We start from the raw sequence: 14,335 nt of genomic DNA on the forward strand, positions 1-14,335 counted from the left end.
TGTGCAGTAGAGTGTCTACTGCCCGCGACTTAATCGACTGGGGTTAAAGTTTACTGCCAGCCAGCCAGCCAGCTACGGCCGGTCAAGGGCTCAGCACTGGCACAGACTACGCATGTCAGGTCATGAGTTTGGGCCACCGGGTAAAACTAGTCCGCCCAGAGGTTCTGTGCCAAGTGCCAGGGCCAGGCAGTTTAATGGCTCATTGTTCCCATGGCTGCACATGAGTTGAGATAAGTTGGCCACAATGAAGTGGTAATGTGATCCAGACCTTGCGGATTCACAGGAGCTTGTTGAGGGGTATAACTGTGTCAAAATTCATTGTTAAAAACCCAGAGAAACGTACAGGAAAAACATTAGTATTTCTTCACTCTCCCTTCTCTCTCTCTTTGTCTCTCTGTCCCTCTATCTCCCTTGCTTCCTCTCTCTCTTATTTCCTCTTGTTTCCTCCTCCTCCCTCTCTTTCGCTCCCTTTCCCATTGATCGTGGTCTTGGCAGTAACAGTGGATATAAATGAAGTTGTTGCAGCGTGCTGCCTCTCTCCTCTCGATCTTGATTTTAATGTTGCACTCTTACTACTCCAGGCCCCTGCAGTCTCTCTCTCGCTCTCTCTCTCTCTCTCTCTCTCTCTCTGTCTGTCTCTTTTCCACACTTATTTTATTCAGATGCCTTTGAGCATCTGACCTTAGAGGTCATCTCACATCTGAGCTCCATTCAGCCCCTCTGTGATTCCTGTCTCTTCATCCCAGAGCCTTTCATTCTCCTCATGTCAGAATGGGAAAACAATTGTGGCTTTTTCTGGATACTCTCACCACCCTATATGCCATTGTTGATCTTCTAAATACACTTGATGGTTGACAGCAATTTGTGTCATTTGTTTCCAAAAGAGAAAAAAAATCAAACAAAAGATCAAAAGCACTTCCAGTTGTATTGCTTTGTAGTGGGTCACATGACCTGAAGGGCCAGTGGCAGGCCGACACACTCCACTGTCCTGTATGCTGTTGGTGTGTGTGTGTGTGTGTGGGTTGGTACAAGGAAGATGTGGTGCGGACGAACGCGTGCCAATGCTGGTTAGACTTGTGAGTGTGTAAAACAGCCTCCAGGCTCCATGCCGGTCAGACGGGGCCAACTGAGGACACCAGCTTCCTGCTATTAAGAGAAACTTCCTGAGGGCATGGCAGGTGACTAGATGGCACCGCCGACTCTCTGTCTCTGTCTTTCTCTCACTCTCTTTTTGTCTGTCATGGTGAACATTGCTTATCAACAAAAACAAAACAAAACAAAACTCAAAGCATGTATGTGAACAGGTTAGAGCAGTTTGTCAATGGAGGTTAATTAACCATAGTTAACGGAAAAAACATCTCATTTTATTTTAGTGTGATAACCTGTCTGTACCTGTCTGTACACAGTGCGGCAGGGCAGCATACAGTTACCTGGCCTTCACGAAGGGACCCTTTGGAACATTATGAAAATGTTATGCAAACAGGTCAAACTTTAGCTGCAGTGATCAAATTAAACCAGCTGTCGCATGAAAAGCTTTATTTGAGGTGAATGATTCTTTACATCCCTCAGGAGCATTTGTATCCTCTGGCTCAAGCCGGGAGTGTTCGTGGGCTATTTCAGCTTTGCTGGCATGCTGCCACACAGGGAAAGTCTCAGTTTTACCCTGTCGGCACGTGTGTGGTTGGTTGTGTGTGTGTGTGTGTGTGTGTGTGTGTGTGTGTGGTTGTCTCTGTGTGTGGTAGTGTAAGTTTGTAGGTTTGCCTGAGCTTCTGTGTGTATGTCAACATAATTTAGTCAGGTCTTTGGTCCACTTTGTTTGTGTGTCTGGATGGGTGTACTATATTCTAAATGTGGGCAATAACTCAAGAATTTTTAAATTGTAGCCTTTCCCATTCAAGCATGCAGTTGCTGCTTGGGATTTTAGTGCACGGTAGTTTCCCAGGAATGGAGCTGCCAACATTTTTAACCTGTCTTTACGGCAACAACAGTCCTTGAAATACACACATACACACATACAGTGACATGGTGTCAGACTGCTGCATACACTCTGCTATCCCATATAGGATAAAACATTTAATAATGCCTCACACACTCATGTGTTAATAAGGCCAACATGAATATGATTGGAGACTTCAATGGATGAATAGCATTCATGTTGTGCAAGAGCGCGCACACACAATCCGTCATGCCAAAGCAAGGCAGCTTCAAGCCTGTCTGTGAGCAGCTCTGTATATTTTTGGACCGCTTTGTGAGCTGGATCATGTTGCGTGTGTATATCTGTAAATATTTACCCTGTTGACAGTCTTTAAAGCACAGCTCCTCTAAGAGGGTACAGTTGAAACAGAAAAAACAATTATCCATTTCATTTAGCAAGTCTGGATAGTTGCATGGTAGACCTTGTGAAGGCAGACACCTCACTCCTTATCAAGTGATGGATCAAATATTTAAATTTGCAAAAAATGCGTCTGTGTGTCTCGGTTCTCCTCTTTCTTGACGCCTCCATGCAGAGCTGCTGAATTAGAGTTTACCCATGCGGGGAGTGACAACCTATTTGTTTTCCATTTCCTTCTTCCTCCTTCTCTTTTTTTACCATCTTAAATAAACGCAACACCAAGAGCCCTTCAGCAAAAAAAAAAAAAAAAAAACTTCTATCACAACTGGAATTGAGCAAAGGTTTTGGAGGGAAAGGGAAGTGTTGACCCAAGGTGCTTTTTTCTTTCCCTCCCTCTCTCTCTGTCTTCCTGTTTTTTCTCTATTTTACTTCTTCTGTAGTCACATACAATAAACAATAAAGTTTCCGTAGGCTGTGGCTGTAGCATTAGGCCATAAATGAAGGCTAATGGCATGAAAGGCAGGGGCCAAACGGCCGCTGCGCTCCCATCTGTCTGGCTTAGAGCAGAAGAGGTGTCAGGCCCTAATCTAATCTGCGGGAGCAAATCGAGGTTCCCAAGCGCCACAGCGCCCAAATGTTTCATCCGCGGCCTGGGGTAATGAATGGGCAAACAGCGTGTGGTTATAACACACTCGACTCTCACTGGCCTGTTTCTCCCCCACCCACCCTCCCCAAAAGCCACAGTGACAGCCAGCCAGAGGTGTCTTTATGCCGGCTTTTAAAATAGCGCCAAGCCAAACTGGGTGAATGCATAGCCTAGATGTTTTGCCGTGCGACTGATAGATGGATGGATGGATTGGTGGTGAAAAGCAACATGAGACAAGTGTTCAATTCAACCCTACAGTGCCCCAACCCTGTCAGGCACATCTAAATAGAGTAAGAGGCAGTGCTAGTGCCTTAAAAACAAACATTGTGAGGTGAACTATTTTTAATTAACACAGCCATCCCAAAGATAACACAAAGCTAAAGGCAGATATCACTCAAAATACAACACAATAGCCAAGCCAATTTCCTGTTCCATCATCAGAAAATACAAGTCTTAATAGAATGCAGCAATGCCTGCTGTTTGCACAGTCTGTTAGCATGCCATGGTATAAATGCCCATTTAGCTCAAACACACTTATTACCATTAGACACCATATCTGGGCTAAAGTAACAGGTTAAACTTGAATGGAATAATATCTGCATGTTTTTATAGAGCCCTCTGATAAAAATCCACTCAATGAAAGGGATGTTGCAAAACTGGAATTTACAATAATATGGCACCATATGATGCACACTTGCCCCATTTGCAGCAACTGTCGGCTGTAAGTTGCTGGCATGAAGTAATTCAGGATGCTGATGTGGTTGAGGTACAGCAGGGGACAATTGACGCTTCACTCTGCCTCACCACTGACAAGACCACAAATATTTTATCACTACTGTAAGTCATTCAGAATGGAAGGCAGAAGCCATTTTAGCCCGGGCGTTTACACCGCCGCTAGCTCTAAATTCAGTACATTTTCATAAGAAATTTGCCAAAACCACTTTCAGCTCGTCATCCTGTTTGATATGCACGGAAGAGATTATATCTTCCCTTCAGCTGAATCTTTTTTCAGATTAAATAAATGTAATTCGCACGTTGCTCTATGCTTTGGTAAGTGTAAAACAAACTTACATCTGCAGTGTCTGTTTCGTATATTGGCCATGGCAGTAATCTTCAGATCACTCATGCTGTCCTATATCATTATCCAGCACAGTCCTTTAACAACGCTGCCGTTCAATCAAAGGCTTTCCATTTTATACAGAGAGGAAGTGTGATCAATATCGCATCGACCTATAACCTGTAACACTTGCTCACAGCTGAACCAGCCTTTATCAACCTGGAAACTCCCAGCAGCCGAACATGCTGGCAGATATAATACCTGAATACCCTGGTGGTCTCATAATTGAAATGGGGTAAAAGAGGTGACTTTTTAGATGTTTTAGATGGAAGGATTGAAATGATACCCGTAACATAATGATGGTAACATCCAGACAGCAGTCATGCCCTGAAAGGGGTTTTGGGGGATCATGGGCTAGTTAGTCAAGTAAATTGAGTGATTGGTTTAGTAACACTTTACATTAACATAGTAAAGGGAATCTAAAATGAAATGCTATAGTGAACAATGAAAATTATTAACTATTAGGTACAGCACTTGCTTAAGTGTAACTAAATGTGTGTTAATGTTGATGTTAATGGTTTGCTCAGGTCAATTGTGTGAGTTTAGACATCCTGTTAGTAAACTGTTTAATTATTCAGCATAAACAAACAGTATTTTACATCCCTCATGGTTTATTGATACTGAGGTTTGTGTTCTGGTCATGTTCATTAATGCATCAACTGAAGTTAGCCAAGGGAATTTTGAAGTGTAATCAGTAGATTTTAATTAAAACAAATATCCCATGCCGCTGGTGGCCTAAGGCTAATGGCCTTTACCCCAAAAAATCCAAGCAATCACACTGAGTTTATCTACTTAATGCTTTTTCTCAATGAAAAATAAACAAACAAATAAACAAAGTACAACTATCTGGAGGACTGGTCACAAAGTTTAGCTACCACCTCTGCGATTAAAAGGCCTGCTGAAAGTGACAGAACTGGGTCCTTTGAAAGCCTGACAACGCACTAATGAATCTCCTAACAGACTCCGATGAGGGTCTCTTCATTTTGTTTTTGTGAATGAAGTTTCCCCGTCCCGCTGGCAGGCTCAATGGAAATTGGTTGTAATGAGAAACAAGCAGAGGATATTTGGCTAATCGTCCTTTATTAGCTGTAGAGAACAAACACAAACAGAAACCCTTGAGGAACACACTTCACTGCTCTTCTGGATTAGTCAGTGGTAATTAAGTAGTAGTCTATGTTAAGTGTAGTAATGTGTCATTTGTGTGTGTTCTTTTCAGCCAAACGAGAGGTAATCTCATAAGAAGAACCAATATAGGGATCCTTGTTTCTGTTTGTTTGGGTAGTAGTTGCTTGTTAGATAAGCCACTCTGGTCTGCCTTGCCACACATATCACATGAGCTGAGGGATAGAGAAAGCTTCTCTCTGGGACTTTTTCTAACCCTATGCACAAACACATGCGCGCGCACACACACACACACTAACACGCACACACACACGCACACACACACAGACACACACACACACACACACACACACACACACACACACACAAAACCAGGCTACATATAGCCTCACACTGCCACACCCACTCATGCACACATGCAGTACACATGCATATACATGCACATGTACTGAGCATAAGCACAAAGCTTTCCTTGTGGCCACGTGGAAAGAACCACTAAAGTGTAGCTTCATGCCACATGCATGCGTATGTCTGCGAGAGGGAGAACATATGTGTGTATCGCTAAGGGGAGGGAGAAAGAGAGAGAGCTGTCTCTGGGTAGCTGAATGGATAATCCCATGATCTGCATGGCCTCGTTTGTACTCCATGCGTGGCGGGCTATGCCATTGGCTGAGACTGGGCGTCGAGTGTACACTGCCTCCACAGTAATGTGAATATTATATAACCCCCTCAGTTCTACCAGGAGAGAGGGGAGGGGAGGGGAGAAGAGGTGGGGTGGGGTGGGAGTGCTCTGGCGAGAGATAGGGACTCTGTACGTGGGGGGAGGGGGGGGGGGGGGGTAGACGGAGAGAAAGGGTGAGAACGAGGGAGTGACAGTATGACAGTGTGAGAGATGAACAGAGTAGAAAAAGATACTCCTAGAAAGGCACAAAAAATGGGAGAGAGTTGTGTATCATTTGAGCTTACTGTTCAAAGCACATTTCACAGATGTGCACACATTAAGATGCAGTCTTCCCTTTAAACAGCAGATCTACCTTGTGTCAGGGCTTGTGTCAAGATTTTATTCTTTGCAGAAAATACATTTGATGTGTAGCTTTTGTACTGCCACTAGTGTAGGTTGCCTTTGATCCCTGTCTTGCCCTCTGGGTAGCTGTGGCTGTTGAGCAAGTTTCTGTGTCCTTTAGTTCAGTTGTGCGGATGATTTATTGGGCACAAGAGGCCAGGGGAAGTTGAGATAGTCCCATCAGAGCCGCCCTGCAGTGGCAGGTGTGGTGTTGTTCTCAGGGCATTTGAGCTATTTGCCTTCAGGTTGACTGAGAGGCAGCTGGAAGAAGGGAACATTTTAACACTGAAAAAAAAAACCTTACCGCTGCGGGTAAAGAGAGGTTCAGTGTTGGTTTAGGAAAGGGACTTGTGTTTCAGTTTTTAAAATTAGAAGTCCATACAGGCCTCTATGCGTTCGGTCATTTATTACAGGGACCATATTAGTCAAACTGTTTCCTGTGCTTGATGTTTCTCTGCAAAGGCACCCCAAATGTTGTCAGAAAAATAAGCTATTAATTCCATCATGTTGTGCTTTCTTGACTTGCTGAATTCTGCACTTTTCTAAACTGTCCCCCAATGCTCTGGAGTCTGTGTGCAGCAGTGTGCGTTTGTCCTCATGTAACTGGGTCGCTTCGCCGAGGAATTTGGAAAGTATACATTTTTTGAGTAAACCCCTGGGTCTTGACTTCCCTCTGAACTATGAAGAGGCCTCTGCCCCCTTATGGAAGCCAAAGGTCCAAACCAAAATCTTACTGGGTCACTGAAAATGCTTAGTAATGCCCCATTCGTTTCAGTTATTATCGCCTTGCTGTTGCAGGGATGTGTAAGTAGTTATGCAGGTTTGACTGAAGTTCTTTGACAAGCTGTCAGTTTCAAACTAATCTCTGTTTGGTAGCTTGGCAAATGGACTCACTAATTTGTCTTTCCGTGTTACTTTCTCTCCACTACACAATCTCATCTGCTTTTTCTTTTCCCCCACTGCGCATCCAGTTGTTTTGAATGCCACAACTTGAACATGGCGTCCAAACAGAGAAATTCAGAGAAATTGATTAAAATCGTATGTAAGCTTTTTTTATGTTGTCACAGTCTGCTGTAGCTGCATTGTGGTCATGGTTGTTGTTGTTATTGTTGTTGTTGTTTTTCCTGTGTGCCGTTTGATTCAGCTGAAGCTCAGTGGGCAGCTGAGCTGGGAGGAAAGTATAAGAGGAGTGTGGGCGGGAACATTACGGAGGTCACTGCACTGCATTTCATGTTGTGAGGCTCTCTCAGGCTCCACTTAGTGTGTGTGTGTGTGTGTGTGAGAGAGTGCGCCTGCTTGCTGTGTGCTGTATGGCACAGATATGTTTTCATGTTCTCTGTGTGTGTGTGTGTGTGTGTGTGTGTGTGTGTGTGTGTTTCAGGGAATTATAGTGATCCATGCTGTGTGTGTGTGTGTGTGTGTGTGTATGTGCGTAGCCATGCAGAGCATTCTCTGGCTGTAGGAGTGTTACTAATGGAGAAATATGCTCATGACGTGGCCAAGAGTCGTCCGCAGGAGGACGTGGGTGGGTGGGGAAAGGGGAGGTGTACTCCCCCCCCTGCTGGTCACTGTTAAGAACTGCGGTGACACAGCATAAGGTAAAATGGAGATCCCGTTGAGAAGGTTGTTTGATTTCTCGCGCAGCAGAAAAATGACCTCTCAGCCTCCAAAGAGGCAATTACCAGCAGTCGGGCTGTTACTCACACACACCGCCAACAGTGTTTTTTTCTTCCTTTCATTCCTTGACATAAGTGCCTTGGCGTAGTAGAAAGTGCTGAAAATGGCTTTCCCCTTCTTTACAAGTCTGCATCAATAAACTTTATAGATCAGGGAGATCTGAGAACCTCAGATCCTTGTGTCACTTGTGCACTTGGTTATTGATTAGCTACGGAGCGATTGACCATTGTTATCTCCTCTAACTTTCACAAGTCCCCCCCCCCCCCCCCTCACAGTTGGTAACTCTGCACTCAGCATTTCCACCTCTCTGGAGAAGGTTTAGTCATGTTGGCACGACTTCAGGGAGTGCAACAGCATGATTGCTACTTGCTAGATCCAGTGAAAATGTGGATTTGCATTTACAGTCATGTGCCGTGCCGGCAGGATAGCTGCCATCATGTGATAACAGTCACTGTGAGAATGTTTTGGCTCCTTGCCAACGACCAGCTTGACTTAAAGAACACTTTCTCTCACACACACACACACACACATGCGCACACACATATATGTATGCTCACTCCTTGCTGTATTCATCAGTCTTTTTATCTTTCTTTCTCGCTCTCTTTTCTGTTCATGGCTCTGAGTCTATTAATTGCTGTTATCACTGTATTGTATACTTATTGTCATTCTCCCTCTTTACCAGTGATCAGTGCACTAGACAAAGTGTGCCTATGACGGGGAAGACTGGCAGAATGGGACTTGTGCCAGTATTAGGCGCTATGTGGCCCAATAAACTCATAAAACATTTAGGCTAACCTAGCTTACTGATGCAAGCTAGAACTATTCTTAGTTTGTGCAAAGTTAACTTCTTGGTGAGCATTTGCCAGTTATTGAAAGAGGTAGGATACAAAAGGGGGGTGCCTTAATGATGCTATTGTTTTGAAAAGAAAAATCATAGATTTTGGCTTCAAGCAGCATCAGTGCATCACAGTGCAGTACAGACTGTTAGAAGTACGTGTTGCATTATTCAGAGATTTCATGAGCTTCAGTTTGCTCTGTGTAATGCAATGCACATTCTTTAATCAGTATTGTTAGTGAAGCCATGAATCAAAGGTGATGAACTCTGAAGGTTCTGGAGAGGGAGGAACACTGTGTGAAGATAGCAAAGCTGACACACTCATTGTGAATGCTCTTATTCTATCGACATTGTGTTTTCTAAGAAAACATTACTGGGAGGAGCATCTCCTCTTTCTAATGTTTAAATTCCTGCCATGCCAAGCCACAATCCACACATCGCTCGCTAACTCCATGCAGATAATGCATGGCTCTGTTATATGAATGCCTTTTCAGTATGACACAGTTTGTATAAGTGTAAAGTACCCTACCATTATTTGTGGTTTTATTTGTACATTAGTTAATTTAGTGACATGGCAGTTGTACGTAAAATAAAAAAATCTTGCGTTAGCTTGAGGTATGAAATTCTGCCACACTCCTCTTTGGAGTCGTTCCCGTTCGCAGGGCAGTTTAAAAGAAAAAAAACTTGGCCCGGATCAGTTGATGTGGGCCAGCAGAGAACACTCAGAGCTCAACAGCTGAGCGGAGCCTACATCAGAGCTGCAGAGCCTACATCAGAGTGTTCTCTGCTGGCCCACATCAACTGATCCGGGCCAGCAGAGAACACTCAGAGCTCAACAGCTGAGCGGAGCCTACATCAGAGCTGCACAGAACGGATGGCCGCTTGAGCCCAGAGCCGGCTCGCCGCGGTGCTTAACGCCATTATCAAGGGCAACTAAGCAAAGCCCTTAATCCAGACTTTGTGTAATGGCAGGACCGGGACAATGCAGAGTATAGGGACAGTGCAGGCTGTGTATGAGGGGTAGGTCAAAGGGCACAGCTCCTATGGCCCTGTGCATGTAGGCTGTGTGCTCAAAATGGCTTCCTCCCAACATACTGACGTAGTGTACATAAATATTTACGTTGTACTTTGTGAGACGGTACATAATGTATGGTGGGGATTTTTGGCCTGGTACTGCACAAGATTTTAAAAAGGATAGAATGGGAGTGAACAAAGAAGAAGATGTGAACAACTTGCGTTTCTGTTAATGATGTGAACCAATAACAGCAAATTCAAAAGTGTTTTCCTCAGGCAGGTGATTTACTGTATTGAATTTCAAGTCCTGCTTTGGGATTGGGTGTATATCTCTGGTCTTTCTGTAGGCATTCTGCGTATGAACTTGAAAATGGAGCTACAGTAGCAAAGAATTCTTCTTCCTTGATGGCACTGCAATATCTCTTCTCATCTCTTTTCCCCCATCTTACTCTTGTGTTGCAGCCCTGGCAGTAGAGCTGAAGCCAACGGATCCGGCGGGTCAGCAGCGGCTAAATCAGGTGGAGCGGCTCATAAGATCTGCCTGGTGTGCTCCGACGAGGCCTCCGGCTGCCACTACGGCGTGCTCACCTGCGGCAGCTGCAAGGTGTTCTTCAAGAGAGCTGTGGAAGGTAAAAAAAAAAAAAAAAAAACCTCACAGAGAGCCCAGGGTTAGAGGGTTCAGAAGATGAAAGAAGACCGATAGTTCATTAATAATTGTATTGACTGATGTTACAATAGAGGAACGTATTCAATGTGTTTCAGTGCCCATCTGTGTTTGAGTCTAAGTTTTAAATTTTGAGAGCGATGGGTTTGTCAACACAAGCGTTGCTGCTTTTGTGTTTGTAGTTTGTTTTGAGTACCAGTGCGAGAATCCAGCCAAACTTGTTTTTCATTGAAATAACAGTATGCTGATGTCAATCGGTTCATTTCCTTATTGTACATGCACATATTTTATGGCCCGTGGATATTATACCTGTACAAGATGTTGCACCTGTAGACACAATTCATGTTCATGTTCAGTGAAGGGGATGTGCTGTCTAAGGCTCTTCTGTATGTATTGGACTGAACTATTATGACCACCAAAGTCCTTCCTATTTAGTCACCCTTTCTGAAGTGGCTACTACAAAAGAACAGAGCTGCTATAGAGTTGCTTATATACTTAGGGCCTGATTTATTAACAGGATTGCGCCCATTTCAGGGATAAATCAAAACTTTGCAAAAGAACGTCTCCAACTATTTCATGATTAGCTTAAATGTTATACGAATTTCTTTTACATGTGTTTTAATTGTTGCTAAGCACTGTTAACAAGCTTCTACAGTTGATGTTCTCTATTTGCCAATGTCCCAGATATTGCGATGCGCAATGGAAACATAAGACCGAGACAATTCAACAGTACTTATGCCTGAGGAAAAGCCTCAGGCTGGCCCCGGTTTTAAGTGGAAGGCCACTAGAGTACTCCTTGAAATCATTTGACGGTGGAGCGTTAAAATGTTTGTGCCTGTTTTGGGAAGTGAAAGTAAAGGTCAAGGAAGGGTGAACACTGAGGTGGAATGTGAAATAAGACAGAAGTTATGAGCTCCTCATTTTCACAGAGGTCCATCACTCACTTTCAGTGATAGTCTCTGCAGATAACAAACCCACAGCTCCCAGAGAGAGAGAGAGAAAGAGAGGTAGAGAGAGAGAGAGAGAGAGAGAGAGAGAGAGAGAGAAATGAAAAGAGAGTAAAATCATTAGTTTTGTCCAGAGGCTGGTTCTCCTTGCAGGAAGTGGCTCTGAACTAAGAGATCCCTCTCTGGGAAAGGACAGAGGGTGAGCGAGTGGTCAGCAGACAGTTGTGTCTTGCACTGTTGAGCCCCAGGCTCCTTTTCTGAACTATATTTATACCACTGAGTGGGGTGCAGGGGGGGGGGGGGGGGGGGGGCTGCTTTGCCTCCCCCAGCGTGAGACTGAGGTTTTTACTGCGGCACCACCTGTCAGACAGGTTCTACTGTGTCAGTGCCATGCTGTTAGACACGTGCATGACGACACCTTTAGCACAGTTCGTTTTAAGGGGAAGTTTTGGGGTTTTTCTCAAGTGCTAGATAACCGCAGGCCTGGTGACAAATCAAGTATCAAAGATCAGATGATACTGAGGATTCGTTTGCAGGATTATGCGTTTATCCTTTCAGGACTTCTGAAGCATGTTATGTCACACTCCCTCTAAGCTAGTAATTTATGATAATCTTTACAATAAGCTTTATGATGAGCTTCAGACAGCTTTGCTGTAATAACCAAGCTTGATTTTTTTGTAGTCCTCATTTAGGTTTGTCCAGGTTTGCAGTACTAAAAGCAATAGTAAATGTAAATATCTAGTGAATGTTGTAGAGGATGAATGTCATTTAAAACATCTAGTGAATGCTAAATCTGTCACTGTTTAGTTAAATCTTAGTATATAGAGCCATGAAAATCCAGCCATGGAAAATTGCTCATAACTGTTATTTTTGTCTTTCTTCTTTCCATACTATGTTTGTTCTGGGTTTGGTGAAGGATGGAGAGCGCGGCAAAACACGGATGGTAAATAAACAGTTACCTTCAATAACACCGCTGCTTTAATTATCCCCTCAATCAGTCTGTCCTCTCCCACCTCTTTCGCACTCACTCAGACTCAAGCCAACACCTGAGCTCTGTCAATGCATGCATTTATGATATGGTGATTGTATAGATTTGCTAACAGAGGCATCCCTTCATCAACATTCATTTGTTAGTCAGCAATTTGTTTACAATTTCTCACAATGATCTAATCTATGTTAAAACTCTAACCGCTGTGTAAAGGTTAACATCACATTTGTCGTAATGCCCCCCACCCCTCCCCCCTCCCCTAAGCTCCTTCTACTTGTTTATTGGACCTCCGCAAATGCTGTTAATTTAGACTATTATGTCTGAGAGGGTCCCTGGTTATTCTCTACGCAGGGCTGGGGTCCTGGGGTTCACTGATGCTAGTATCATCTAAACATATTAGCCCTTAGTGCATGCTCTGCAACATTAGTCTCAGCACTGCTCACTGCACCCAGGGTGTTAGTTAGTGTACTGCCAGAGATTGCAGTTAATGGTATGGAGAACTATTTTATTTTTCCTAATGCCATTTTTTGCACTGAGCTGAGCTATTTAGCATTTCCATTACAAGTTGAAGGCGCCATGCTCATTTTGGACCCACTCGTGAGCAGGGCCAAACCGTGTAAACAAATTGCACGGCTCAGTGCAAAAACAGCCTCCAAACGTGCCAAAAGCCGCTGAAGACACTTTATCAGTCCGCATTCAGCGCTTGCCATAGTGTGTCTGTATTTTTGTACGTCAAGACACATATGAAGCAGATCCAGTTAAAAAGTTTAATCTGGAAACTATAGCAGCGGTAGTACATTGTAAACGGGCCATCTGCATCTCTGATGTAATGGAAATGCAAATTCAGGCGGTGCTTGGTGGCCGGGCTAAGCTGAGCGAAGAACAGCTCAGCATTGTTGTTTATGTGGCTAAAACAGCATTGATAACGGCACCTGTAAACGACTTTGTATCAGGGTTATTAGCACTAATAACTGCTTTAGCCAGATAGGAAAGAAGGGTTGAAGGCTGTGTCAGTGACATTTCACTCAAAGGCGTAAAGAGGGGGAAATGAAACAGGCTCCTGCAATTGGGCCGTGAGATAAGGGCTCTTCTATGTTCTCTTCCCCCTTTCATTTTCTTTCAGCCTGCTACTTGCCACCACTGTTCTGTGGGGCTTTTGATGCCACCGGCACAATAATGTAGTTGGTATTGCCTCTGTGTTGCAGCAGCGGCTGTCTTGAGTGAGACACGGCCGCCTCTCTAAATTATTTACGTCTCTGTTCATGCAGAAAGAGACGGCAGTTGCTGGTTTTGCTTTTACATTGGTGTGTTGGTCAAGCTTAAAGGGTGAGAGATGCATACGACAAAATTACCTATGTGAAGTTAACTTTGTCGTTTTTTGTTTTTTTATTCCAAACAAGTGGAAATGTTCACCCTGTGTGTAGGTGTGTGCCCGTTAGAGGGTGCCCCTAATCGAAACCGCGATCCGAGAAAGATCATGGATATACATTCCAAATCATACACTCTTAACTCACAACCAGCCTTTGTATGTATGTGTGGTCAGGGTGTAAAAGTATACTGTAACAAATCACATCCTTAGGTGTTCAAGTAAATACACTTTAAAGTCCTTCAAGCTAGAGTATTTGTGTTCATTTTTTGTTGTTGTTAAATTTACTCTAAACATATCTTTCTGTATCGTGTCCACAAAGGCCTCAGTAAGAGCAATTGGCTTTTATCCAACCAAGTAGTGTTAACTTCATTGCTAGGTTCATATTGTTGCTTTAAGCTTTTCCTATTCATAGACCATGTCATTGCTGGTGTGCGCTCCAGGAATAGACAATAGACTGGAAGCATGACAGGCTCCACATATTCCCTGCTTTTTCAGTGGCAATTGCCAGATTCATTTTTAAAGGTATTCAGACTTCTTTACTGACCGTATGGCATTATAATG

General features: G+C 43.8%; 1 protein-coding gene across 2 annotated transcripts in view; it reads left to right on the forward strand.

Annotated features, from left to right (window-relative positions):
- The window catches only part of LOC308374868 (glucocorticoid receptor-like), a 49,422-nt gene that overhangs the window by 24,113 nt on the left and 10,974 nt on the right, over nt 1-14,335 (forward strand). For both annotated transcript variants that reach the window (XM_080850828.1, XM_080850827.1), the window contains exons 4-5: nt 10,269-10,435; nt 12,334-12,360. In XM_080850828.1, the coding sequence (XP_080706954.1) occupies nt 10,269-10,435; nt 12,334-12,360 (194 nt within the window). The remainder of the gene's footprint in view (nt 1-10,268; nt 10,436-12,333; nt 12,361-14,335) is intronic.

The sequence above is a fragment of the Sprattus sprattus genome (genome assembly GCF_963457725.1).
Source record: "Sprattus sprattus genome assembly, chromosome: 1".
NCBI classification, from domain to species: domain Eukaryota; kingdom Metazoa; phylum Chordata; class Actinopteri; order Clupeiformes; family Clupeidae; genus Sprattus; species Sprattus sprattus.